General features: G+C 40.0%; 1 protein-coding gene across 1 annotated transcript in view; it reads left to right on the forward strand.

The window, feature by feature from the left end:
* LOC122542519 (neogenin-like) overlaps positions 1-25,515 on the forward strand; it is a 209,609-nt gene that overhangs the window by 56,873 nt on the left and 127,221 nt on the right. The window contains 1 exon segment of the mRNA XM_087982240.1: positions 13,220-13,537. Within this exon segment, the coding sequence (XP_087838366.1) occupies positions 13,220-13,537 (318 nt within the window).

Below are 25,515 nucleotides of genomic sequence, written 5' to 3' on the forward strand. Positions count from 1 at the left end.
GTGGCAGATGAAGTTTAATTCAGATAAATACGAGGTGCTGCATTTTGGGAAAGCAAATCTTAGCAGCACTTATATACTTAATAGTAAGGTCCTAGGGAGTGTTGCTGAGCAAAGAGACCTTGGAGTGCAGGTTCATAACTCCTTGAAAGTGGAGTCGCAGGTAGATAGGATAGTGAAGAAGGTGTTTGGTATGCTTTCCTTTATTGGTCAGAGTATTGAGTACAGGAGTTGGGAAGTCATGTTGCGGCTGTACAGGACATTGGTTAGGCCACTGTTGGAATATTGCGTGCAATTCTGGTCTCCTTCCTATTGGAAAGATGTTGTGAAACCTGAAAGGGTTCAGAAAAAATGTATAATGGTGTTGCCAGGGTTGGAGGATTTGAGCTTTGGCGAGAGGCTGAATAGGCTGGGGCTGTTTTCCCTGGAGTGTCGGAGGCTGAGGGGTGACCTTATAGAGGTTTACAAAATTATGAGGGGCTTGGATAGGGTAAATAGACAAAGTCTTTTCCCTGGAGTGGGGGAGTCCAGAACTAGAGGGCATAGGTTTCGGGTGAGAGGGGAAAGATATAAAAGAGACCTAAGGAGCAACCTTTTCACGCAGAGGGTGGTACGTGTATGGAATGAGCTGCCAGAGGAAGTGGTGGAGTCTGGTACAATTGCAACATTTAAGAGGCATTTGGATGCGTATATGAATAGGAGGGGTTTCGAGGGATATGGGCAGGGTGCTGGCAGGTGTGACTAGATTGGGTTGGGATATCTGGTCAGCATGGACAGGTTGGACTGAAGGGTCTGTTTCCATGCTATACATCTCCATGACTATGACTCTATCTACCTCCCCAGTCACTGACTCGATCTGAACCAATCATTTCATTACTAAGGTGTGTTAAGTGTCCCTAAGTTGACTTTCCCGACTGGACAAATGCTCCATTTTCAAATCCAGCTGCGTCTAACTCTACAAGATTACCTGGTTTTGCCTCTGCTTTATTTGCATTTTAAAAAATTCATTCTGAGGATCTGGAAGATGCTGGCTAGACCAGCATTTATTATCTAGCTGTAATTATTTTGGAGAATGTGGTATTGACAATATTTGGCATCAATGGACAACTACGAGTCATCCATGTTGTTGTAGATGTGGAATCATGTGTAGGCCATACAGGGTAAAAAGATGGCAAATTTCCTTCCCTCAAGGCCATAGTTAAATCAGCTGGGCTTTTATGACCACCTGTTATTTTACATCATCTTTTTCAGTTGTACTTGACGTACTGGGTCCAATTCACAAATTTGAATTTGTACCTCCAGATTATTGCCTAACCTTTTGTGTTCCTGTTCATTCCACTGCTATGATACAGCCTTCCCATGCTGAGATCCTCCAAGCTATTGTTCATTCTAGACAAAGTTATTCTAGTACTCTGTTGTTTGGCCTCACATCTACCATCTATAAACTTTAAGTCATCCAAAACTCTGCCAATTTTACATCAATTCACTGCAAACCACATTTGGAACTATTTTGCTGTTCCTTCATTATCATTGGATCAAAATGCTGGAACTCTGTCCCTAACAGCAACATGGGTGTCCTGCACCACCTGCTCAAGGGCCGTTCAGAATACACAATAAATGCTGACCCAGCCAGAGACACCCACATCCTCTGAAAGAATTTTTTAAAAACTAAGCCCAGTTAGTCCATGCCTTTTGTATTTGCTGACCTATCTCAGCTCCTGTTCTCAACATAACTTGACTTTATAATTTTTTTTGCATTTAAAGCCCTTCATAGCTTACCGTTTATCTCACTTATCCTGTGACTTACTGGGATCTTTCCAGCTCTTTCTATTCCCAATGGAACTATCTTTTCTCTATGTTGCTGTCATTCAGAAGCTGCTCTGTGCTTTCCTGCAGTTTGCTTAACAAATATTTCCCACCTAATGGTCTAGTTTCTCTGTCATTCATTTGGGGGCAGAGTTGGGATTATTCCCTTGTAGTTCCTCTAATGTGATCAGACAAACACAGACTATCCGCTTTTTAGTTCCTTGTTAGCTTTACATCATTTGCAGGAAAATTGTTAGTGTCTATTATAAAAGATGTAACAACAGAGCACTTGGAAGATAGTGACAAGATAAGACAGTCAGCATAGATTTATGAAGGGGAGGTTGTACTTAACAAATCTGCTGGAGTACTGCTCCTTCATCAGGCGGTTGCGCTCTGAAAGCTAGTGCTTCCAAATAAACCTGTTGGACTATTTCCTGGTGTTGTGTGGTTTTTAACTTTGTCTATGCCAGTCTAATACTGGCAACTCCAAATCATGAAAAGAAAAAAGTGTGTTATATACAGGGGCAAATGTAACTTGGAGTGTGGAGTTCTGCCAAACACTTTTGTTGTGTTTCAATACCTGTGATATTAGTTAAGGAATAGTGGATGTTGCTTATTCACAGTGCTGGGAAATACCAACTGTGGAAAATGCTGAAATTCAGGACACACTCCTTCATTCACACTGTAGGTCAGTAGGAGGAAACCGGTTTGATGGAATAAGTTTATTTGCAAATTGTTAACCTTAATCTTGATTCATTTCTGTGACCGACCCCTCCTTTATCTGTTCTCCATTATACAGTTCTATTATTCCATATTTTTAAATCTCTGATGCACTTATCTCTTTTTGTCTCTATTATGTGTTTATGTCTCACTTCCTTATATTTCATGTTTCTATTTAATTCACTGCTTCTCTGTACCAGCTTTCTTTATTTCTGTAGTCCATTTGTTTCTTTCTGCTTTATGCTTTTCTATCCCTTCTTGTGGTCTACCCTTTCTCTCAGGCAGTTTCTCAAAATTAAGGACAACGTGCTTCCACTCTAGTTCAATAGGTTCTGAGCTGCCTGATGAATCCAACATATAACCTTCAAACTGTACATTATTCAGGCCAGGTAATGCTTCAGAGTTTGGGATAGAAGGGTTGTCTGGTGGTTTTGAGATAGTGAGGACTGCAGATGATGGAAAGTCAGAGTTGATAAAGTGTAGAGATGGATAAAGCACAGGAAGTCAAGCAGCCTCAGAGGAGCAGGACTGATGAAAGGTTCAGATCTGAAATGTCGTCTCTCCTGCTTCCTCTTTGATGGTTTGCAAACTTGTTCTGTTGCCTTGATTTTGCATTTGTCCATTCCTGACAATGTCTGTTATGTGTTCTGAGATTTCCCTCTTTTGGTCAGTGGAGTCTTGCATACACACAACTTGTCCTGTCCAGTGGAGCTGATTTTGAGTGATTAGCACCTCAGTAATGGTCTGGTCTCTGCCCAGTGCTCTGGCTTTCTGCTCCAATGCCCCTCTCTTGTCTTGTGACTACTTCAGTTTCTGGCTAGTTCCTCTCAATTTCACTGCTTCCCATTGTTATAAAGTCTTCAGTGTTGCAATCACACAGCTTCAGTAAGTCTGTATAGCAGTAGGTACCTAAAGACAGGCTGCTCAGTGCCTTGTGTTCTACATTCTAATTATAAGTATACTCAGTAACCTTTGTTCTGTGGAAGTGTTGGCTCCCAAGGGCTTCTTGTAAGAGTGGAGTGATTTTAATTGTCATCAAGTACAATGACCTCAAGTTGGAAAATGTGGTCAGGGTAAGAAAGTATTAGTTCATTGGTTGTAATGCAGTGAACTCTTCATTAGGGAGCTGATCAAGGACAATTAGCCCTAACTGAGTTAATCAGTTCTTGAAATGTTAATGAGATGATGTATATGTGAGCATGTGAGACCATCCTTTCTCCCCCGCCCTCACTGAATGTGAATTTTAATCATTGCTGGTGGGTTATAATGCCATACCCTCATGTGCATTGTATTAGACCCAGCTGGAACATTCTGGAGAGTTAGTGATCACTGTCTGAGCTTGCACAGACAGAATAAGACACCACAGTAAAAGTCTGTCGATGCCTGTGGAGCCATACCTCAGCAAAGTGTCAGTATGTTCACGAGAGGTGAAATCTGATTTCAAAGGTGATGCTGAGGACTGAGTGAATGAAAGGTCTGGGCTAACAGATAACCAAGATGTACAGTCAATAACGAAGGAAAGTGTTTAGCCCTTCACTTTTGTTGCTCAGACCTTTGAGTAAAAGAGTTTGTTCATCATGTTGAGGTTGGTCAGGAGGGTATATTGTTAAGCTGCAGAAGGTTCAGAAGAGATTTACCAAGATGTTGCCTGCATTAGAGGGTTTGAGTAAAAAAAAGTAGGCTGGATAAATTGGAACTTTTTTCGCTGGAGAGTAGGAGGCTGAAGGGTGACCTTTATAGATGTTTATACAATCATGAAGGACAAAGGTACGGTGAACAGCAACGCTCTTTTTCTTAGGATGGGGGACTGTAAAACAATGGGGCATATTTTCAATGTGAGAGAAAAATTTAAAAAGGACGTGAAGGGCAATATTTTTATGCTGAAATGAACTGCCAGAGAGTGGTGGATGCAGGTACAGTTACAACATTTATAAGACATTTGGGTAATTACATGAATAGGAAAGGTCTGGAGAGATATGGACCAAATGCAGGCAGATGGGACTAGTTTAGTTTGAGAAGGTGGTTGGTGAGGGCGAGCTGGACCAAAAAGAGTCTGTTTCTGTTTTGTATAACTCTATGATTGATTCAAGTCAACCAGAGAAATCTTGAGAGCATTTCTGCTCATTGAGGTGAGTTTAGCTTTGAGGTACAGATAGCAGTATTGATTGGGCCAGGAAATGGTATAAGACATCTTATGCAAGGAAACTGGAGGACTATATCAAGGGCTGTCAGGAGTGATCTTTTCAGAAGCTTGTCACAGTTTGATAGAAATAATGTGAGCATGTGCAACTCTTTTCAAATCAAACCACCTCCAAGTATTGTTTAAGAGAACCTATTGCCATCACTAGGAGATATTGCAATAATTTAATTCATATATCTGTACCTTCTGTTTTAATAAAAATCCTCACATCATCCAGCTTGAAGAGCTCATTGAGTCTGAGTAAGAGGCAGTTGCAGTGGTATCAGACAAGACGCACTCGGTACAAGCTAGGAGGTGTTACTGGGTGAAACCCTGCAAGAGGATTACTTAGCTGCATCTGTATTTTGAATTCAGTTTGCTTATACTGTTGGGTTAAGTGACTCCTCCAAGTCAATATATTGCATTACTAAAGTTACTCTCTGGACAGCATATCCACCATGCTATTTACATTATCGGGTCTTCTCTAACAAAATAATTGAACTCCTTCAATGCTGCTGTCTGAGTCGGTATCTGGGAGTAAGGGCAGCCCATATTGAATATGAAGTCGAGGAAAGACTTCCCATATGAAATTTGAACTTTGTGCTGACATGCTCTTGTTTAAGCCAATTTCATTTTAATATGGGCATTGATATTTTTGTGTGGGGAGGCAAATGTGGGAGCAGTATTAATTGGGCTAGGAAAAGGAAAAAAGGCCCTCAAACATTTCAACGAGCTTCAGGTACAGTGAGGTACTTTTAAATGGAGCTGACACTATAATCTTGGCAAATGCATCATCCATTTTATGTACCATAACATTCCACCGATTGTAGTTTAGTTTTGTTTAGTGAGGGAAGGATTATTGACTAAGAGACTGGGGATGCTGTACCGGTAGTACCATGAGATCGTCAATATCCTCTGAACAAGAATGTGGGAGCCTCAGAACAACTTCTAATTATGTGCTAACAAATTAGAAGTTTACAAGGCAGTGAGAGAGAGACTTGTACATCATCCTGATTCCTTCCAACAAACTTGTACATTATCTCCACGTACAATCTCCTGTAGTATAGTGCCTTTGTTCCTCCCTTTTTAAACCTCCGGCTTGAGATACCTATTCAAGGTGATGCAGTGGCAACCCACTGACGGTCCCCAGTTCATTGAATAAACCCCAGTAATGCTACCGTGTGATAATTAGTTTCAGTGACCATAGACATTGTAGTTGTACCCACGTTCACCACCTTTTCAGGAGATTCTTTCCACACTGTGTAAAAAAAAACTCTCCTCTCACTTTTAAAAAAAAATGTTGCCTAGTCATGAAATTCCCCATCCTAGGAAAAAAGACAACTACCAATAATTCTATCTATAACTCTAATTATTTTATAAACTTACATAAGATCCTCTCTCAACCTCCTATGCTCCAGTGGAAAGAGTCCCAAGCTATCCAGCTTTTCTCTGTAACTCAAACCTTGCATACCTGGAAACATCCTGGTGAATCTCTTCTGAATCCTCTCCTGATTGATAATTTCCTTATAACTGGATGACCAGAACTAGACACCGTACTCCAGAAGAGGCCTCACCAATGTCCTGTACAACCTCAACATGACGTCCCAACCCAGAGGTGGGGGACCTTTTCATGTTGGAAGGCCGCATTATGTTAGTTGTAATCTAATAAGGCTGCATCCAAGAAACTTCAATTATATATTCTTCAAAATTCACATTATTTTGTAAAAATCTAACTACTATGTACTAACTAACAAAAAATGAAAACAAAAGTTAATTCTAAAGTGAACTAACCTTTTAATGACTTTGTTGTGACTGCTTTTTGAAGGAAAGCATTTGAGTATTTGGTTGCAGCATGGAGGTCTGCAGTTTTAGCTGATCCTCTAGATGGGTATCCGTCATTTGTGACCTTAAGGGCGTCTTTATTTTGGTTAAGTAGGAGAATGTAGATTCGCAGCAATAAGTGGTTGAAAAGCAAGAAAACATTTTTTGTGCATGTTGCCGAAGGCATGGGTATTCTATTTCATTTTTCCATATTTCAATCTGATCTTTCTTAGCATCAAAATAAGGACTTTAAAATGTCATCTTCTGAGAGCTCAATCAATTCCATCTGTAGTTCTTTAGGAGCCTTATGACTTACCAATTTTTTAATTGTGGCGGTCAGTCTGTGAGGATTATTCGTTGAATTTTCTTTTACTCTCTGGTATTTTAAATACATTCATTTTAAGATTAAAATAAAAATAATAAAGGACAAAAAAACATATTAATAAAAAATAAAAGATTTGTTCTGCAAAATTTGGATTCATTCAAAAGGCCACACACAATGGCCTAGAAGGCCACAGGTTCCCTACCCCTGTCCCAACTCCTTTACTCAAAGGACTGAGCAGTGAAGGCAAGCTTGCCAAATGCCTTTTTAACCACCCTGTTTGTGTGACACAAACTTTAAAGAATTATGTACATGCACCCCTAGGTCCCTCTGTACTATAACACTACCCAAGGGCTTACCTTTAATTGTATAAGCTCTACCCTTGTCTTAAAATGCAATAACTTGCATTTATCCAGATTGAACTCCATCTGCCATTTTTCAGCCCATTGACCCATTTGATCAAGATCCTTTTGTAATCTTAGAAAACCTTCACTGTCTACTATACCACCAATTTTGGTGTCGTCCACAAACTTACTAACCATGCCTTCTATATTCATATCCAGATCAGTTATATAACTGACAAACGAAAGAGAATCCAGGGCTGATCTCTGTGGAACACCACTGATCACATGCCTTCAGTCCGAAAAACAACCTTCCACCATTACTCTGTCTCCTGCCGTTAAGCCAACTATGGAAGCAATTGGCAAGCTCGTCCTGAATCTCATGTGACCTAACTTTACTAATCAGTCTACCAGGCGGAACTTTGTCAAAGGCTTTACTAAAATCCAAATAAACAACGTCTACTGCTCTGCCATCATCAATCTTTTTGCTAACTTCCTCAAAAGAACTCAATCAAGTTTGTGAGACATGATTTTCCTTGCACAAAACCATGCTGACTATCCTTAATCAATTTTTGCCTCTCTAAATGTCCATAAATCCTATCTTTTATAATTACCTCCAACAATTTACTCACATGTCTATAGTTCCCCGGTTTCTCCTTACAACCTTTTCTTAAACAGAGCTGCAACATTAGCAACCCTCCAGTCATCAGGCACTTCACCTGTACTTGTAGATGATGCAAATATTTCAGCAAGGGGTCTCGTAATTTCCTGTCTTATTTGCTAAAACTTTCTGGGATACATTAGATCAGGTCCTGGAGATTTATCCACCTTTATATTCTCGAAGACTTCCTAAATTTCCTCTTCTGTAGTGTGAACTGTTTTTAAAACATCAACATTTATTTGTGTGCATTTTCTAGACTCTGTTTCTTTATCCACAGTAAAAATTGACAGGAAATATTCATTTAGTATCTCCCATCTATTGGGTTCAACACAAAGATGATCGCCTTGATCGTTAAGAGGCCCTACTCTCTCCCTACTTACCCTCTTGCTCTTAATGTATTTGTAGAATTTCTTTGGATTATCCTTAACCTTATCTGCCAATGCTATCTCATGTCCCCTCTTTGCCTTCCTGATTTCTCTCTTAAGGATGACCCTATCTTGTTTATATTGATTAAGAGATTCAGTTGAACCAAGTTGTCTATATATAAAATAAGATTCTCTTTTATTCTTGATTGGAACCTCAATATCTATATTCATCCATTTTTCCTTAGTCTTAGCAGCCTCACCCTTCACTCTAAGGAACTCTCATCATCACATTCTTAAACACCTTCCACTTGTCAGACATCCTTTTACGTGTGAACAGTCTACTCCAATCAACTTTTGAAAGTTCTTGTCTCATATCATTAAAATTTGCCTTAGTCCAATTAAAAGCTTTAACTTTTATGGAAGGCTTATCCTTTTCCATAACTATTTTGAAACTAATAGAACCATGATTGCTAGACCCAAAGCGTTCCCCCATTTTTAACTTCAGTCACCTGCCCTGCCATATTGCCCAAAAGAAGGTCTAATTTTGCTCCTTCTCGAGAAGGAGCATCCAAATATTGATGATGATAAATTTTCTTGAACCCATTGAACAAATTCTTCACCATCCAAACCTTTAACACTACGGTAGCCATAGTCAATGTTTGGAAAATTAACATCCCCCATTATTGCAACCTTATTATGCTTACACATATCGGAGATCTCTCTCCATATTTGTTTCTCAATTTCCCTCTTACTATTGGGGGACCTATAGTATAATTCCATAAAAGTGATCTTTCCTTTCTGATTTGTCATTTCTACCCATATATTTTTACTGGACGATTTTTCAGAAATATCTTGCCTAGTTACAGCAGTAATGTAATCCTTAATCAAAAAAGCCATCCCTCGCCCCCTTTCTTGCCTCCTTTTCTATCCTTCCTGTAGCATCTAAAACCTGAAGCATTGGGCTGCCAGTGTTGTCCATCTCTCAACCAAGTTTCTGGAATAGCTATGACAACCCAATCCCATGTTCTTAAATATGCCCCGAGTTCATCTGTCTCATCTGTAAGACTCCTTGCATCGAAATAAATGCCATTTAGTTCTTCAGAGTTACCACATACTCTTGACTCTGTCTGTCTTTCTTTTCTATATGATGTGCTTTCCTCACATTCAGAACCTTCCCCACCAATCTTTCTAGTTACACTGCAGCTTTGAATTCTTCCACTCCCCCTCTCTTTCAGTATAAAGTCTCCCCTAATGGAATGAGCAAATCACCCTGCTAAGATACTGTTCCCTTTCCAGTTTAGGTTAGACTCGTCCTTTTTGGATGGGTCTTTTCTATCACACAAGACATTCTAATTATCCAAAAACCTGAACCCCTGAACAGTACACCAGCTCTTCACCCGTTGATTTATCTCCTTTAACCTTTTGTTCCTTCCCTCATTTGAGTTTGGCATTGGGAGTAAACCAAAAATTACTACTTTTAAGGTTCTATTTTTGATCTTTTACCAAATCTCTTAAATTCACACTGTACTGCTTTAATCTTTTCCTGATAAAATCATTCCTAGCAATGTATACAATAATTACTGGCTTCTCAGTCTCATCTTTAACAATATGTTTGAAACGTTTAGATACAACGTCCTTAATTCCAGCACCAGGAAAGCCATAAACCATCCTAAATTTACACTCACTGCCACAATCTATGCTCCTGACAGTAGAGTCCCCGATAATAATAATTCTATTAAATCTTGTCAAATGCTCCATGGCATAATAATCATTCCAAGTGTCCAAAAACAGATTGCCCTTTCCATTTTCCTCAGAGAGACTATCCCTTTTTACAGTTCCAAAAACTCAATACCTATTTGATAGAGGAATAGCCACCGGAGACTTTTGAACTAAGTTCTTACTTTTCTCAACAGTTATCCATCCATCTGACTGATTCTGCAGTGTAATAACTTTTCTAAATCTACTAGCCATCTCACTCTGTATTTCATATGTGCTCTTAATAATACTAAGCTTAAAAAGGTATTTCAGTAACACCTTACATATAAGTTACCCTTCATTACCTACAGAAAATAATGTTAAAATAGAAAAAATTCGGAATATATATCAAACATATAACATTTAAATAAAATCAACCAAATAGCTGATTAACTGAATAAAAAAGACTCCTCCTCAATAAATTCCTCAAACAAAAAGAAATCTTCTCCAGATCCGACCACGTGTAGGACTCCCTGGCATGAAAACATAACTTATTTTTAAAAAGAAAAGGTTTTTAAAAAGAAAACCTTTGCAATGTTAAAGAAAGCCTTCTAAAGCACATAGACTTGTTTAACTTCTGAATTTAGAATAAAAAATCCTGTGTTCACTGTGGGCCGTGTAAAGCTCATTTTGGAAAACGTCCATTTAAAACAAAATGTGATTTTTTTTTAATGGCTTTTTTGGTTTTTGAATGTTAATGAAACAAAATGAATAAAAATCTTGTATTAGTAAACTGTAAATATGTAATAACTTTAAAACATACATATAATAAATCTTTTAACTAAGCCTACAATTCTAGGAGCACCTGAAAGATCCATACTGCTTCTCTTGTCAACCTGGAGTATATCACCTAGATGAACTATCATCATTGTTCCCTTGCATTACGACAGACTATGTAATTATTTCTGAAATAAGCCTAATTCTGTTCTTCATATTTTATTTCCTGGTTACTATGTAGTCTTACATTTTGACCTCATAAGCTGAAGGCGAAGTTAGATCAGCAGAAATATTTGTATAAACACAAGTTGCTTGGAATGAAGACTCATTGGGGCCTGACAGCTTTTGAGCAACCATTGGCAGTATCTGGTGAAGATTGTGTAGATGGCCTTCAATATCCTGTCCACTGACCCAGCCATTCACATCTTCTGTATCTTAGGTGCTATCAACCATTTTGTCAAAAACCCTGGTCACCGTGATAAAAACAAAATGCCATTTTCCAAAAGAGTGTATTTGTACACTTATGTGTGTTTTACTATTATACTAACCATTTTTGAGGCCATTAAAAATTGCAATGATTTTGTTGAGAGTACATTTAATTGGTAAATTAGAAAAAATAAAATTAGTTAAGGATTTAGTGAGGAGTGGAGAAGCTTGTGGTGCGTTTCATTTCTTGGGTTGCAACTTAGTTGACCTTCCCATCCCACAGGTGGGGTACATACCACTGCTCCAACTTTTAGATGCTGAATCATATTTATGATTTACAGGAAATGGGAAGAAAGTTTTAGTACAAATCTTCACTGGATTGATGTCTTAATTCTTCCCACACCACTTGCACACTCCACTCCTGAAGGTGCTGACTCTCACTGGGAGGCAGTTCCTGAAGGTGCTGACTCTCACTGGGAGGCAGTTCCTGAAAGTGCTGACTCTCACTGGGACACAGTTTCTGACGGTGCTGGCAGGTAGAAGGTTCATGAAAAACAATAATGGGCTCTTCAACTATGAAAAACAGTCTTTATCCCCACTGAGATCCATGATCCAAACAGGAATTACCAGGATTTAGCTCTCTGTTGGCCCCTGAGCATAGGTTAGTTATGGATTGTTGAGATTCCTGATGAATGGGACTCAGTCCTGGAAATCAGTTATTCTGTGATGGGATGGAAGCTGAAATAATGGGAAAAATCATATTATGGCCACATCTGTGGAGAGAAACAATTAACGTTTTGGCCTTCTATCAGAATTGGAGAAAGTTAAAAATGTAGTGTAATATTACATTTTTAATTTTCCCAGTTCCAGTGAAGGTTTGGGTTTACTAGTCCAGTGACATTACCACTTTGTCACAGCCCCCTTCACAATGAGGACATTGCAGTCATCAGACCATGAGGGAAGCAGAATGGTTTAAGAGTTCCAGATATTATACAGTAGAACTATCTTCTAAGAGTCAGAGTTACTTGGAGGTGTTGTTACTGGGAAGGAGTATGTGACTGACACAAACATCCATGAATTTTCTGAGCTTACAGCTTGGTTATAAGTCTTAACGAGTTTGTCTGAAACTTGATGAGGTATTGGATTAGTTGAAGCAAAGTGAAACAAGCAGGGAGTGCTTAGAGCCACTAACAAGACCCAGCGCAGCACAGGTGTTCGATGTGTTGATTATTTCTCAGCAAAATATTCGAGGGCCCAAATGACAGATTTGCAGTGAGAACAGTGGGCTTTATTTCACATTAATAAGTAAGTGTCAGGCTGCATCTCATATTTCCATATGGTGAATTTTTAGACAGTAGAAGCATAGCCTCAATGTGCATCTGATTCGCATTTCTGAGATGTAAATAGTGCTTACCATTGAGCTTTGCTACAGCCTCCAGTCATACCTGCAAATCTCCATCCTTAATTATTTCACTCTCTTCCCAGCCATGTTTTCCATTTCATTCCTCCTTCCTCCTTGTCCTGAAGGCTCTCACCTTTGCAGCAATATAACTTCCTGGGTTCAAGTAGCTTTCTTCTCCCTCAGCCAAATGACTGCATTCATGTGGACATGACGAGAGTAACTGTGGCACTTTAATCTCGAGGAGCTAGGCACTGGGGCAGCAAAGCTGATTTCACCATGTTGTGGCATCCAAGCCTTTGCTTTCTTCATGAACTCTTTGAATGGCTACAAGGAATTAGAATCTTGGTCAATCTCCCATCCTCTTTGTACTGAAATGAATGCCAGCTGCAGCTGAGATCTGTTAATTGTGTCGAGACTTGGCACTTGTGTGATGATCCTGTGACTTTGCTATTCTGAGTCACTTGGTAGCACACTGAACAGTGCATTCGTTCACCAGTCAATGTGACAATTTCAGCTGATTCCTTCATTCAGAGAGAAGTGCCACATTGGCTTGTTTCCTAGCTCATTGAGGATTCTGTTGTAATACTCATATCACGATCTGTTATTTCTTCGCAAGATTGGGCAATTTTCATTAAAACATAAGGTGCTTATTTTGCAGAAACATTGTAACTTTTTTCATTTAATGTTGCTTCTCCATTTCTCTACAGAATCTATGATCCGAACATTCACCCCTTTCTACTTCACGGTGGAGCCAGCAGACACAGTAGCAATACGAGGGGCCTCCGTAATACTGAACTGTTCAGTGTTTGCTGAACCCAGGGCCAAAATTGAATGGAGAAAGGATGGGACATTCCTAAACCTGGTTTCAGATGAACGCAGGCAGATGCTTCCAGAAGGTTCACTGTTAATACGGAGCGTAGTACATTCCAAACACCACAAACCTGATGAAGGATTTTATCAGTGCGTCGCTACTATCGATAGCCTGGGGACAATTGTGAGTCGGACAGCAAAGGTAACAGTGGCAGGTATGTACTATTGTGGAGCGTTACCCTCCAAGGTCACTCCATTTACTCTATAATTTGTGCTATTGCTGAGATACTTGGAACCTCTACATTCCAGTCACCTTTTCCAATTTCAAGTCTTTGCCATGAACACGCACAGAGCTTCAACTTCTAGATCCCATTCCTGTACTCAATATAATCACTGTCCTACTCCTTTTGTTTCAAGCAAATTAAATGCCCCCTCTCATCCATCCTCATTACCAGTATTGTATGCAACAGTTGGTTAAACTCTGGCAGTCATTTTGGTCATCCTTGCATCTAGCTCCTGCCAACCTGTGGCTAGTATTTTTTGACTCTTATCACAGAATCTGGGTGGCAGAGGTAGGAATAGAGTATGAAAATGAAATCTCTTCCTCTGGGTGTCTCAGTGGCTTTTGGTAGGTTTCTATGTTTACATAGGATGCTTGTCTCTGCCCTGCCATACGCCACTGTGCAGTGCACGAGAAGCTGGTCCAATGATGTTAATACCCATCAAAGCAGTTACTCGCTGGCTGTCGCTAGAGCTTAGCAAATTACCAAAATCTAGGGAATAATTCAAGTCGAGTTTTCTTGGGCTTTTGGAGAGTGTATGCACTTAATATTTGGTCCTCTTTAGAGACAAAACAAGTGCATTTTCTGGTTAGTTTTACCATTAGAACTTTAAAGGCATCAGACAGATTGTTCCTGATATCCTGGGACCATCGTCTGGTCTATAGCAATCAGGCCTGTTATAGACTTCTTAAAAAAGCAGAGCAGTCTCAAGGACCTCATTTGCCAGTTTCTTGACCCCACTGTTTTCCAATCGCTGACTGCGTTGGCCCTCTACGAGTGTCAGTTCTGACAGTGGGGTATGTAACATTTTCTCAGTTATAGGTACATGAACCAAGTCCTGTGTAGATAATTTCTTGTTGGATTAAGAAGAGGAACCTCAGTCGAACCCTATCCTAGTTCTAACCTAGGGGCACTCACATGCGTTGTAGTAATTCAGCTGCTGTTTCGTTCAGTGCGGAGAATGGGGTGAATGTGGTGCTTATGGTCTGTGTAGGTTATTTTCATGCTGGGTGGTGAATTTACTGTTTGAAACATGAGAGAGTTGTAGTATCTGGACATTATAGTCAGGCAAGGAAGACTATGCAGTGAGCAGTGTCATTCCTGATTGAATAATTCAAGTTGAGTGAGGTTTTTGTACATTCATTAAGATGGCTCAATCCATCCTGAACCCAGGGAATATTTATGTTCTGCTCAGACGTGTAAAACCTTTTTCCCTTTTTATTCTGGAATTTCCTTTGACCTGGATTGGGTTTTGTAAATTGGACAGCATTTGAATTGAATAAATAAATATAGTGTAAAATTTGCGAGTGCTGAGTTTTCTCAGTAATTTAATTTAAATTGTGTTTCAGAACTCAGTTTCACACCATGTCTAGCTTGTTACTAATTAGCAAATTGAGTTCAGACTTTGCTCTTGCCTTACATAGGGGCACTTTGATGGAACTCAGAACTGTGCATATTATTAGTCTGTAGTAAATTATACAGTGTCGCAGGCATGTCATTGTAGAAATGATTGAATTGAATATAATAATTATCATATGTTCATCAAACTAATGTTTTCAGAATAGTACCAATTCTTGGATAATGTGTTGAAGCCAGTACTGTCAGTTCTGCACATTCTATCCAACAGCTTATCATCTCACTTCAGTATTTTGTCCCTTTCCTCATTTGCTAAGGCTGTTGACTTTTGTTGTTGCCAGGGACCTGTTGCTTTCCATTACATTGTCTTGTCTCGCTTGACCAGCAAGTTACCAAAATTTCCACCCTGGGTGAAGTATTCACTCTGGCATGACTGTGAACAGGCTCTAACTTTGAAACTCTGTAGTTCACATGCCATAGTCTACACTGGAAATGCTTTATTGCAGCCCTTGAGGCTTTCCACGCTATGATGGAAAGCAGTAGATTAAGGGTTTTTTATTGAAATAAGCTGTGAATTTTTTTAAATCCGTTTCAGTCAGTGTTTGAAACGCCTACTTTTGATGCATCTTTAATTCAAATGTTACGGAATTTCAACATTTTGTTGAAGCTTTTGATTTTGCACTCATCTCACCTTGGTTTTGCAGTGAATATACGTGTTCTTTCTGTTTGCAAAGACCAGGACTTGGTTTATTAATATGTATCATCCAGTACACACAGTGTGCTATACTGGGAGTTCAACTGACCATCATAAATTGGTTGTCAGCATCATTCTTCATGCTCAGGATAATCCAGCAAATCCAGACGCATAAATCATATCCAATGTTACAGACTGTGTTATGAGTTTTGCAAATGCTGGCTAATGGGATATGGTCAGTACCTTTTTTTTTTAACAGGATGTTGTGAACAGCTGAAGGGATGTGCTGTTTGACATGATTTGCCAGTTTTTAGGATCTACATCTACGTACCTGATGTTACACCACAGCATTAAAATTCATATCCTTTCTTATTCATTTATTTAACACACCAAATTTTCTTTGCCTTTTGAGTAATTCTGACAATTCATAATTGATTTTGAATATTGATTTCCCATGTCAGCTGAGGCTCTGTTGCTTGCAAACTTGCCTCTAGGTTAGAATGTAGATGTTTTCAGAAGTTGGGCCATATTGTCCTGGCTCACATTCCAGTATGATGGAGTCTTGTTGACTCTTGTAGAAACTTTCAGCTCAAAACATTATCAGTTTCATTTCTTCAAAGATACTGCCAGACTTGAGCTGTCCTGCATTTTCTGTTTTTATTTGAGATTTCCAACATCTGCTCTATTTTGCTTTTATTTGAATATATAATAGAATGCTGCCTATGAGTATTTCATGGTTAGAACTACAAGAATTGTACCAGAAATATTTCCATAATTAAACATATACATTTACATAGAATTTTACCATTTCAGTAAATATGTCTCAATTCAGTATAATGCTGTAAAGTGGGGGTGATTGTTGTGTTGGCAATGTGCTACTGTATTGTATACAGAAAAACCCAATTGGAAGATGGAATATTTCAATTCAGCTATAGGAGCATTCACTCTGGCCTTCGATTTGATGTATGAAATAAAGGGTGGTGTCTCCAACAATGTGGTACTCCCTCGGTATTGCACAGAATCCAGCTGAGGTGACTTTGTACGTCTCAGCTATGTATGACAGAATTTATTTGACAGTTTTTGCCATATTGTATGAAGAAAAATATTGCATGTGTTTGGCGCAGAAGATTTGATGTAATGAATTCTTACCCACAAGTAACAGCTCCACGTGATTCGAAGCCATATGGAGCAGAAAGTCACAGGTTCGATACCCGCTGTCTGCTTAGGTTGGCTGATTCCAGTTCACTAACAGCAGAACTGCTGTATTTATTCTCAGCAGCCATAGGCTGGAAGGTTTTAAAAAAAAGGGTTCCTGCTGTTGATCACAATCCATTGACTTGTACAGGAAGATTCCTCAAGAGAAGGATAAGATTGAATTCAATTGTATGAAAGGGACTGGATTCAGATCTCTTCAGAAGAGATGTGTAGGCCTTGGAATGGGTGCACACTGAGAATGACTCCAAGGCTAAATGGATTAAATGTCAAAGAGAGCTTGCATTGCTTATGTTCTATTTTTTTGAGAAGTTTGGGAGTGATGCATTTTAGATGATTAAAAATTAGATAGAGGGAAACTATTTTCTCTGGTAAAGTGAGAACCTATAAAAGCGACCATAATCTTAAAATTATGTTCACAGTTGGTATATCCGAATTGAATTCAAAGTAGGAGATATTGTCAAAGGGTCCTAGATGCCAGGTAATTGTCCATCAGAAATGTTAACATCCAGGTCTATTCCAATTAGCCAGTATATCAGGACTTCTGAGGAGACCCGTAGCACATTTTTTCTGGGCACATTGCTACAGAAACTGTCTTCCAATTGGAAGATCTGTGTTCAAGAGTTCTCACTTTTAAGATGGAGATGAGAAGTGTCATTAGTCTGTGGAATTCTGTTTCCCACAAACAGTGTAAACGGTGTCACTGAACGTATTCAGAACTGAGGTTGGTAGGCTTTTGATAGACAAGGGAATCAAAGGCATTGGAGGACAGGCAGGAAGGTGGAGTTGAGATCGCAATCAGATCAGTTGTGACCTTAGTAAATGGCTAAAGAGGCTCTTGGGGCTGAATGACCTAATCCTGCTCTCAAGTCTTTTATTCCTATAACAGGAAACATTCCTTCATTGAAAGGATAGTAGGAATTTGGAATTCTATTCCCCATAAATGCTGCTGAGGCTGAGAGTCAGTTGAAAATTTACTAAAACTGAGACTGTTTGATTATTGATTTATTATAAGTGATGAACTGAGGTAAGAGATGGGCAAACCATGAATGACAGAACAAGCTCGTTTGAATGGCCTCCTCTTGTTTTATGGTCTGATATGATGCTGCATGTTTTAATTAGCCAAGAGTAGTCAATGTGTAGGTTCACAAATGAAGACTAGCAGTCTGAATGAAGTGGCAAAATATAGTATGTGCAGAGCTGAACACCAGCAAAAAAAATTGTGAAATTATATCTGTAGACATTGATTGTGACAGTGGGCTCATGTGAAGGTCCTGCCAGAATTCTGATTACTGTGAACACAGAAGTAGAGTCATTGACCCATCAGCATCTGCTAACTACTTCCCACCTCCAATGTGGCTGCAGTATCTAATTACTATCAGCTTTGCTTTCATTGTGTGAACGCCAACAGGATTTTCAGTTGCCAGGTTACGGAAGAGAGAGAGAATGAGCTGATGCTGAATATTTGGCATCCAGTAACTCTGTGTTGTGCTATTTCTATAAATGTAATGATTACATTTCACAAATACCTGTATTTCACTAGCTGTAAGACAATTTGGAATGTACTGAGTTTGTTAAGGGTGCTATATAAATGCAAGTCTTTCTTTACTGAGCTTAGAAACTTGCTAATTAGTGGAATGTTGCTTGATATTAAAGCTGTTTTTACTTGCAAAGTGAGACCCTGTAAAGTGCTACGAATGAAGGGAGAGACGGCCAGTGTTCCGTGAATCTCGTGGCTGGTAAACTTTATAATGGTATGTTTGCCCAGTCATTGTTCCTATACATTTTATGGTCACTTTACATCTGGCTCCAAGAGAATGGTGCTTTCTGAAACTGGCAGTGTTCAGATGGAAGAGTGATTCACTGCTGCCTGCTGGTTTTCACTAAATTTACTTCGAGTTACTAGCACTAATTATAGGAAAAATCACACTTCTAATTTGTGATGTGCTTCAGTATAATATTCACATAGTCAGTTTGAATTGCTTTCTCCAGTGATAGCTGTAATTACTTTAGCTCCAACTGAATATGCTCCAATCCTTAACACAGTCAAATTTCCAAGAAAACCTATAATTTTATTATGGACATTTGACAGTTTTAAGTGACTGTTTGTTTCCCAGGGCCTCCAACCTTTGGTGCTATTGCCTTACCTTCAGTGGCACCTTATCACTGCTGAAATCAAAGGAGTAGGAGGTGACTTGATTTAAATATAAGAGCTTGAAGGAAGTCTTGACAGGGTGGCATGGAAAAAATGTTATCTCTTGTGGAAAAGTCTAGAATTGGAGTCACTGTTTTAAAAAAAGAGACCATCCTTTAAGACAGAGATAGGAGAGTCTTTTTCTCCAGAAGGTCAAGTATTTTTGGATCTATCTTCCTTTAATGGCTGTGATATTTGTAAAGCAGAGGTGAATGGATTCTTGGTAAGCAGAGGGGTGAAAGGTTGTCAGGTAGGCAAGAATGTGGGGTTGAGGTTACAATCAGATAAGCCATGATCATATTAAATGGTAGAGCTAGCTTCATAAGCAAAATGGCATATTCCTGCCCCTAATTCGTGCATTCATATGTAATTAATATGAACTTTACCCCTGCTGTTTCCAACCTTGGAGCTGTTTAACACTGTGACCCTTGGCCCTTTACCTGAGCTTCCCAGTGGTAAAAATAGGCTTTTGAGACATGGAATAAAGCCACTGAGATAAATAGAGTTTTCACAAGATGGAAGGATGGACATGAGCATCATGTCCACACTCGTCGTTCGTCTATTCTAATCCCATTTTCCATCACTTGGCCTGTAGCTTTATATGTATGGTATTTAAAATGCATTAAGTTCTTTGTAGATGTCTTAAGTCCTCTACTACCCTATCAGGCAGCAAGTTCCAGAAATCCAGTACCTTCTGGATGAGAAAGATTTTCCTCCAATCTCCTCTAAATCTCCTGCTCCTTACCTTAAACCTATGCCCCCTGGTTATTGATCCTACTCTACTAAGGGGAATAGTCTCTCCATACCCATCGTGTCTGTGACCCCTCCGAACTTAGTACATTCAAACAGACCAACCCTCGGCTGTCTCTGCTGGCTCCCTTGCTGTTTGTTTTATACACTAATGATTTGGACGTGAATGCCCTCTGCTCTAAGAAAAGCACACCTATCTAGTGTCTCTTCCCAGTTGAATCCCTCCAGCCCAAATTACATATTCCACTGCAGCCTCTCTCATGTGGGGGGGAGGGGGTGGGTGGCGGCTGGCGGGGGTGTGGATTTTGGTGGGGTGGGTGAGTGATGAAGGGGGTGGGTCTGTTTGGGGTACTCTTTGGGGGGTTGGTGCAGACTCAGTGGGATGAATGGCCTTTATCTGTTTTGCAGAGATTTTATGATCTTTAATTATGTGTTTGAGATAATAAGGCAGTTCGGACTCGGTGATGTTTTCCTGTGCTACCTCATCCTAGTGACTGCTCTAAGTGTGTGAATCTGGGCCAGCGGTGTTCATGGGCTGGACCGGAATGGGACTATTTGGCGCCGATCATTTGGCCCCGCCGTTTTGGCTCTAAACTGTTTTGGCACTCATTACTTTGGTGCTGAGGTGTTTTGGCGCCAATACATATAGATAACCATCGTGTGAAAATTTTGGTTTGTCTCTCTTGCTTAGAATGTTTTCAGCCATTTCTGGTATGGACTCTACAAGAAAATAGAAAGAAAATTGTATTACAGCTTTCCAATCTGAAGACAGAAGGGCTTAAGTGTCATCAAGGCAGTAGATGACTATTAACAATTGTTAAGTGAGAAAATGATTACAAAACGAGATTTGAATCTACAGCGGATCATTACAGCTTTGACTATCAACTCTTGCTAGTTGAGAAAATTATATCGGGTCGTTAGTCATCCTCTCTTCTATAACCAAACAAGACTTTTTTTAAAATTCTGAATTGGCGCCAAAACAGCTCAGCGGCAAAGTAATGAGCGCCAAAACAGTTTAGAGCCAAAACAACGGGGCCAAATGATCGGCGCCAAAAGGGCGACGCCAAAACAACCTGACCCTACTGGACAGTGTAGGCATCAAATCCATGCATAGCTGATGCTGAGATAGGAAACAGTGGTTAGTATTTAGGAAAAGGAATTTTGGATTGTTTTGTTTCACCCACATTGCCCTAATGCAAGAGCCCTCAGGGCACTTGTAACACCTGGTTCAGATCACTAATCTCTTCAAAGACCATGAATCTCATCTGGTACCTAGGTAATCTGTATTGTCTCCAATATATCTGGCTGTGCATTTACTGGTCTTTGGGGATTGGGCTGGGGGCAAGTAGAATAATATCTACATTCTAACAGGTGATAGTGATAGTTCCCATGCCTAATGTTTCCATCCTGAGATATAAGTTCCACTGTCCTCAGGACATGCTATATGACTTAAGTGTTCAAAAAAGCATGAGAAGCTAACTTGATGTAAAGAAATGAGCAACTAGCTGTGTAATATGAAGAACAAATACCCGGGAGTGTGTGCAGAGCATGTAATTCAATCTCTGTCTTCGATGCTGCAGTTTCTGAAGTCATCAGAATGGTTGAATTGAATTAATGCTTTGTAAAGTGGCTGCCAGGCAGTCAGCCGTCACCTGATGTTTATTCATTTACAACACGCACTGTACCACACTCCAACCTCCCCTCCATGCACCCTGCCAGTTGGCTGCTATTTCTTTAAATTTTCCTGTTAAATATGCTGTGTAATGTTTGGCGAAAGTGGAGCATTTGATTTTGGGAAATAAATAATGTACATTTTTTCCAAGATGTTCAACTACTGTGATAGTTGGGGTTGTGTTGAGTGTCACCAATGTGCTGTGGCATCATGGGTTGCATCATAGCTAAATGCAATTTTGACCCTTATCCTGAAATGCACTCAATCACTGCTCACTGGGTTGCTTTTCCCCACAGACCACTGATGAAAATTGTTGCATTGTGACTGTAATGCCACCCAGAGTGAGCTCAGTTACTTCTGCGTAGACAGGGATTTGAATTTGGGGATCCTGTGTTTTGGATGGCTCAGTTACACATTCCTAATCCAGAAAGTCAGCTTTCACATTTCAGTCGTAAATTCTCCCAGTGATTATCTGTAGCTGTTGAGCTCTTAGTAACCTTACTGCATGTCAGTGGCATTCTTAATGGTGCAATTATGAACCACTCCTGTCCTTACAGTCTCTCATTGCTGCTGAATTATGGAATTAGTGAGTCTTTACTGTTAATGTTCAGAGTCAATTGGATCACAGCAAATTCTGTGAAGTGAGTATGTATGTGTGTGCTTGGTTAATATCAGTGTATATGTCTACGAAGCACTGAACATTGTATTTGCTTGCTGAGTGGAATTTACGTTTGTGTTTGCTGAGTGGCTATATGTGTGTTTGATGATTGGAGTTTGTGTGTTTACTGAACTTTATGTATGTGTTGGAGCAGGGTGTGTGAGTATGTTTGCTGAGTGGGGTATACCATGTGTTTCTATGTGGAGTGTTTGTGTTTGTGCCTGTGTTTGCTGAGTGAGATGTGTTTGTGCTGAGTGGGATTTATGAGTATTTGCTGAGCAGGGTGTATGTTTGCTGAGTGGGGCGTGTGTGTGTTTGCTGAGCAGGGTGTGCGTGTCTATTTGCTGAATTGTGTGTGTGTTTTTGCAAAGGGGGGTGTTGTGTGCCTTTGCTGAGTGGTTTGAGTGTGTCTGTTATGTTTGCTACATGGTATATTTGAGTATGTGTGCATTCATTGAATGATACACAACAAGTGGGAGAGTGTGCAAAAGGTTTGTGTCTGCGGTGGGGACCAGTAAAGTCCATGTGGCAACAACATGCATTATACATGGTACCATCTGACCCCCATACCCGAGGCTATCGTTCCCTGATATCATACCTTTAATGGGCACAACTGTCATGCAATTTTCATCAGATGTAACAATGACTGTATTTTGAATAATATCTATTCAATTGTTAAAAATACTACCATCGCAGTTACACATTCTGTAATCCCAAACCTGGGTGTTCTGCACTGCTCATTGCTTTTAACCCTTGAGGCAGTTTCTTAACCGTTTCCAGATTCAACCTGAGTAACTGTTGCTTTGCATTGAACCATTTGTCTTTTGTCCAATTCTGGTCAGAGTTGGAGTTGTAAAGGATTATAAACGGGCCCAGTTTAGGGAAGCAGAATAAAGGGTACGTTAAGGGTTGTGTCATTAGTGGACAAAAGGAAAGCAATGCTGTGTTGATGCTGGAAATTTGAAATAAAAACAGAAAATCTGAAAATAATCAGAAAATTGAGCAGCATTGATGGAGAGTCAAAGAATAAAAATTTCAGACCAATGACCTTTCATCAGAGTCAAAAGATGTTCAAGATGAAATGTTTAATAATGAGGGAGTAGAAGAAAACAAGAGAGAGAGAGAGAGAGAGAGAGCGCAGTCATGTGGGGGCTGGTAGTATTGATTAAAGGACTAATGTTATAGTGATGCAAATAGAGTCAGGCAAATTATTTTGATATTTATAATCAAAATTCCTTTTGGCCCTGCCTCCAGCTTATCATCTTCCCAACCCGATTCCTCCTTTTTGACACAACTCTAAATTGACCCCACTTCCCACTCCCCACTAACACTGACCCATTCCACCCTCCCCAGTAACGTTGACCCATTCCACTCTCTTCACTTACACAGATACATTGCATACTCTGCACTAATACTGACCCATTCCACCCTCCCCACTAACACTGACTCATTCCACCCTCCCCACTAGCACTGATTCATTCCACCTTCCCCACTAATGCTGACCTATTCCACCCTCCCCACTAACACTGATCCATTCCACCCTCCCTGCTAACACTGACCCATTCCACCCTCCCCACTAACCCTGACCCATTCCACCCTCTTCACTTAAACTAACACATTGCATACCCTGCACTAAAGCTGACCCATTGCACATTCCTCACTAACACTGGCCCATTCCACCCTCCCCACTAACACTGACCCATTCCACCCTCCCCACTAATGCTGACCCATTCCACCCTCCCTACTAACACTGACCCATTCCACCCTCCCCACTAACGCTGACCCATTCCACCCTCTTCACTTACACTAACACTAACACATTGCATACTCTGCACTAAAGCTGACCCATTGCACATTCCTCACTAACACTGGCCCACTGCACCCTCTCCACTAACGTTGACCCATTCCATCCTCTCCACAAATACTGACCCATTGCACACTTCCTACTAACGCTGATCCATTGTGTACTCTGCACTTACACTGACCCATTGCACCCTCCCACTAACACTGATTATTGTGTACTCTGCACTAACACTGACCCATTGCATACTCTGCACTAATACTGACCCATTGTGTACCCTGTACTAACACTGACCCATTGCATACTCTGCACTAATACTGACCCATTGTGTACTCTGCACTAATACTGACCCATTGCACACTCACCATGAACACTGTCTACTCACACACACATGACTTCTGAATCTTTCCTTCACTGTTTTGCTGTATCACTGCTATTTGTCTCAGCATTTTGGAACTTCCCTCCTAGTATTTTGTCATATCTCTTCTCATTTCAGCAGGATCCTGCTTGCCTACACTTCAGGTTATTGCCCCTATTCCTCTTCTGATTTCTGAATCCTTTGGTGAAGTGTGTTAAACCTTGCTAGAGTTTGGAGCTGCTGCTGTTGTGTTGCTGTATCAGACGATCCTTGTTTTAAAAAAAAGTACCATGTACATTGAAGACATTATTACAATTAGCACTAGTATGTTCATCTCTGATTGTTCTTATGTGGAGCTACACTAGGAAGTAGGAGCAGATTGAATGGTTGTAAGAAGAATGGCTTCCTGTTGAAATCAGTAAATTATGATGAATGTTACATGTCTGCATTGATCTTTAATAATTCACAATATCCCACTTGTCTCCTTAAAACCTTGCATTTTTTTACCAAGCTTTCCATATTCCCTCCTATCATCAAGTGAGCATTCCCGATTAAAAAGTATACCAGGAGAAAGGAATGAGTAACAAACGGAAATACAACTGGGGCTAATAAGTTCAAATTCTGCTCCCTGGTGTGATTCTGACTGCTTGCCCATGATGCTAAATGCTGTGCAGATTTGTATTTGTCTTTGTCTGGTGAGCAGTACATCTAGAAATGAACATCTAGATCCTGAAGAAGGGCTTATGCTCGAAACGTCGATTCTCCTGTTCCCTGGATGCTGCCTGACCTGCGCTGTTCCAGCAACACATTTTCAGATCTAGAAATGAACCATTGGGAGTAGTTTGCTTTCATCAATGTATGGTCGTGTTCTTTCGTATTCCTGGTAGAACTTGCTTTTGTATCCTGAAATTACAGATATTGGCAATTGTCCATTCCCTTTATCATTTTTTTGTGATGTTCTTGCCATTTTTAAAAGATCTGACTTATTACTGTAGCAATTGAGAAATTACAGAGGAAGGCTGCACCCAAACAATTCAATGAGTGAATGGATTAGTCACCTGGACTCAAAATTTTAGCTTGTGCTCTCCATGGAAGCTGGGTGACCCGTGTGATTTCCAGCTTTTATTTTCAGTGATTGAACACCATCTCTCTCCTGTCATTTGCTGGGCTTGCTGTATGAGCAGTATGACTCCTCTGTTATCCTGTAAGGGTCTTGG

Source organism: Chiloscyllium plagiosum, unplaced genomic scaffold, assembly GCF_037043375.1.
Source record: "Chiloscyllium plagiosum isolate Xiang-an unplaced genomic scaffold, Cpla_swu_hap1 HiC_scaffold_42, whole genome shotgun sequence".
NCBI classification, from domain to species: Eukaryota; Metazoa; Chordata; class Chondrichthyes; order Orectolobiformes; family Hemiscylliidae; genus Chiloscyllium; species Chiloscyllium plagiosum.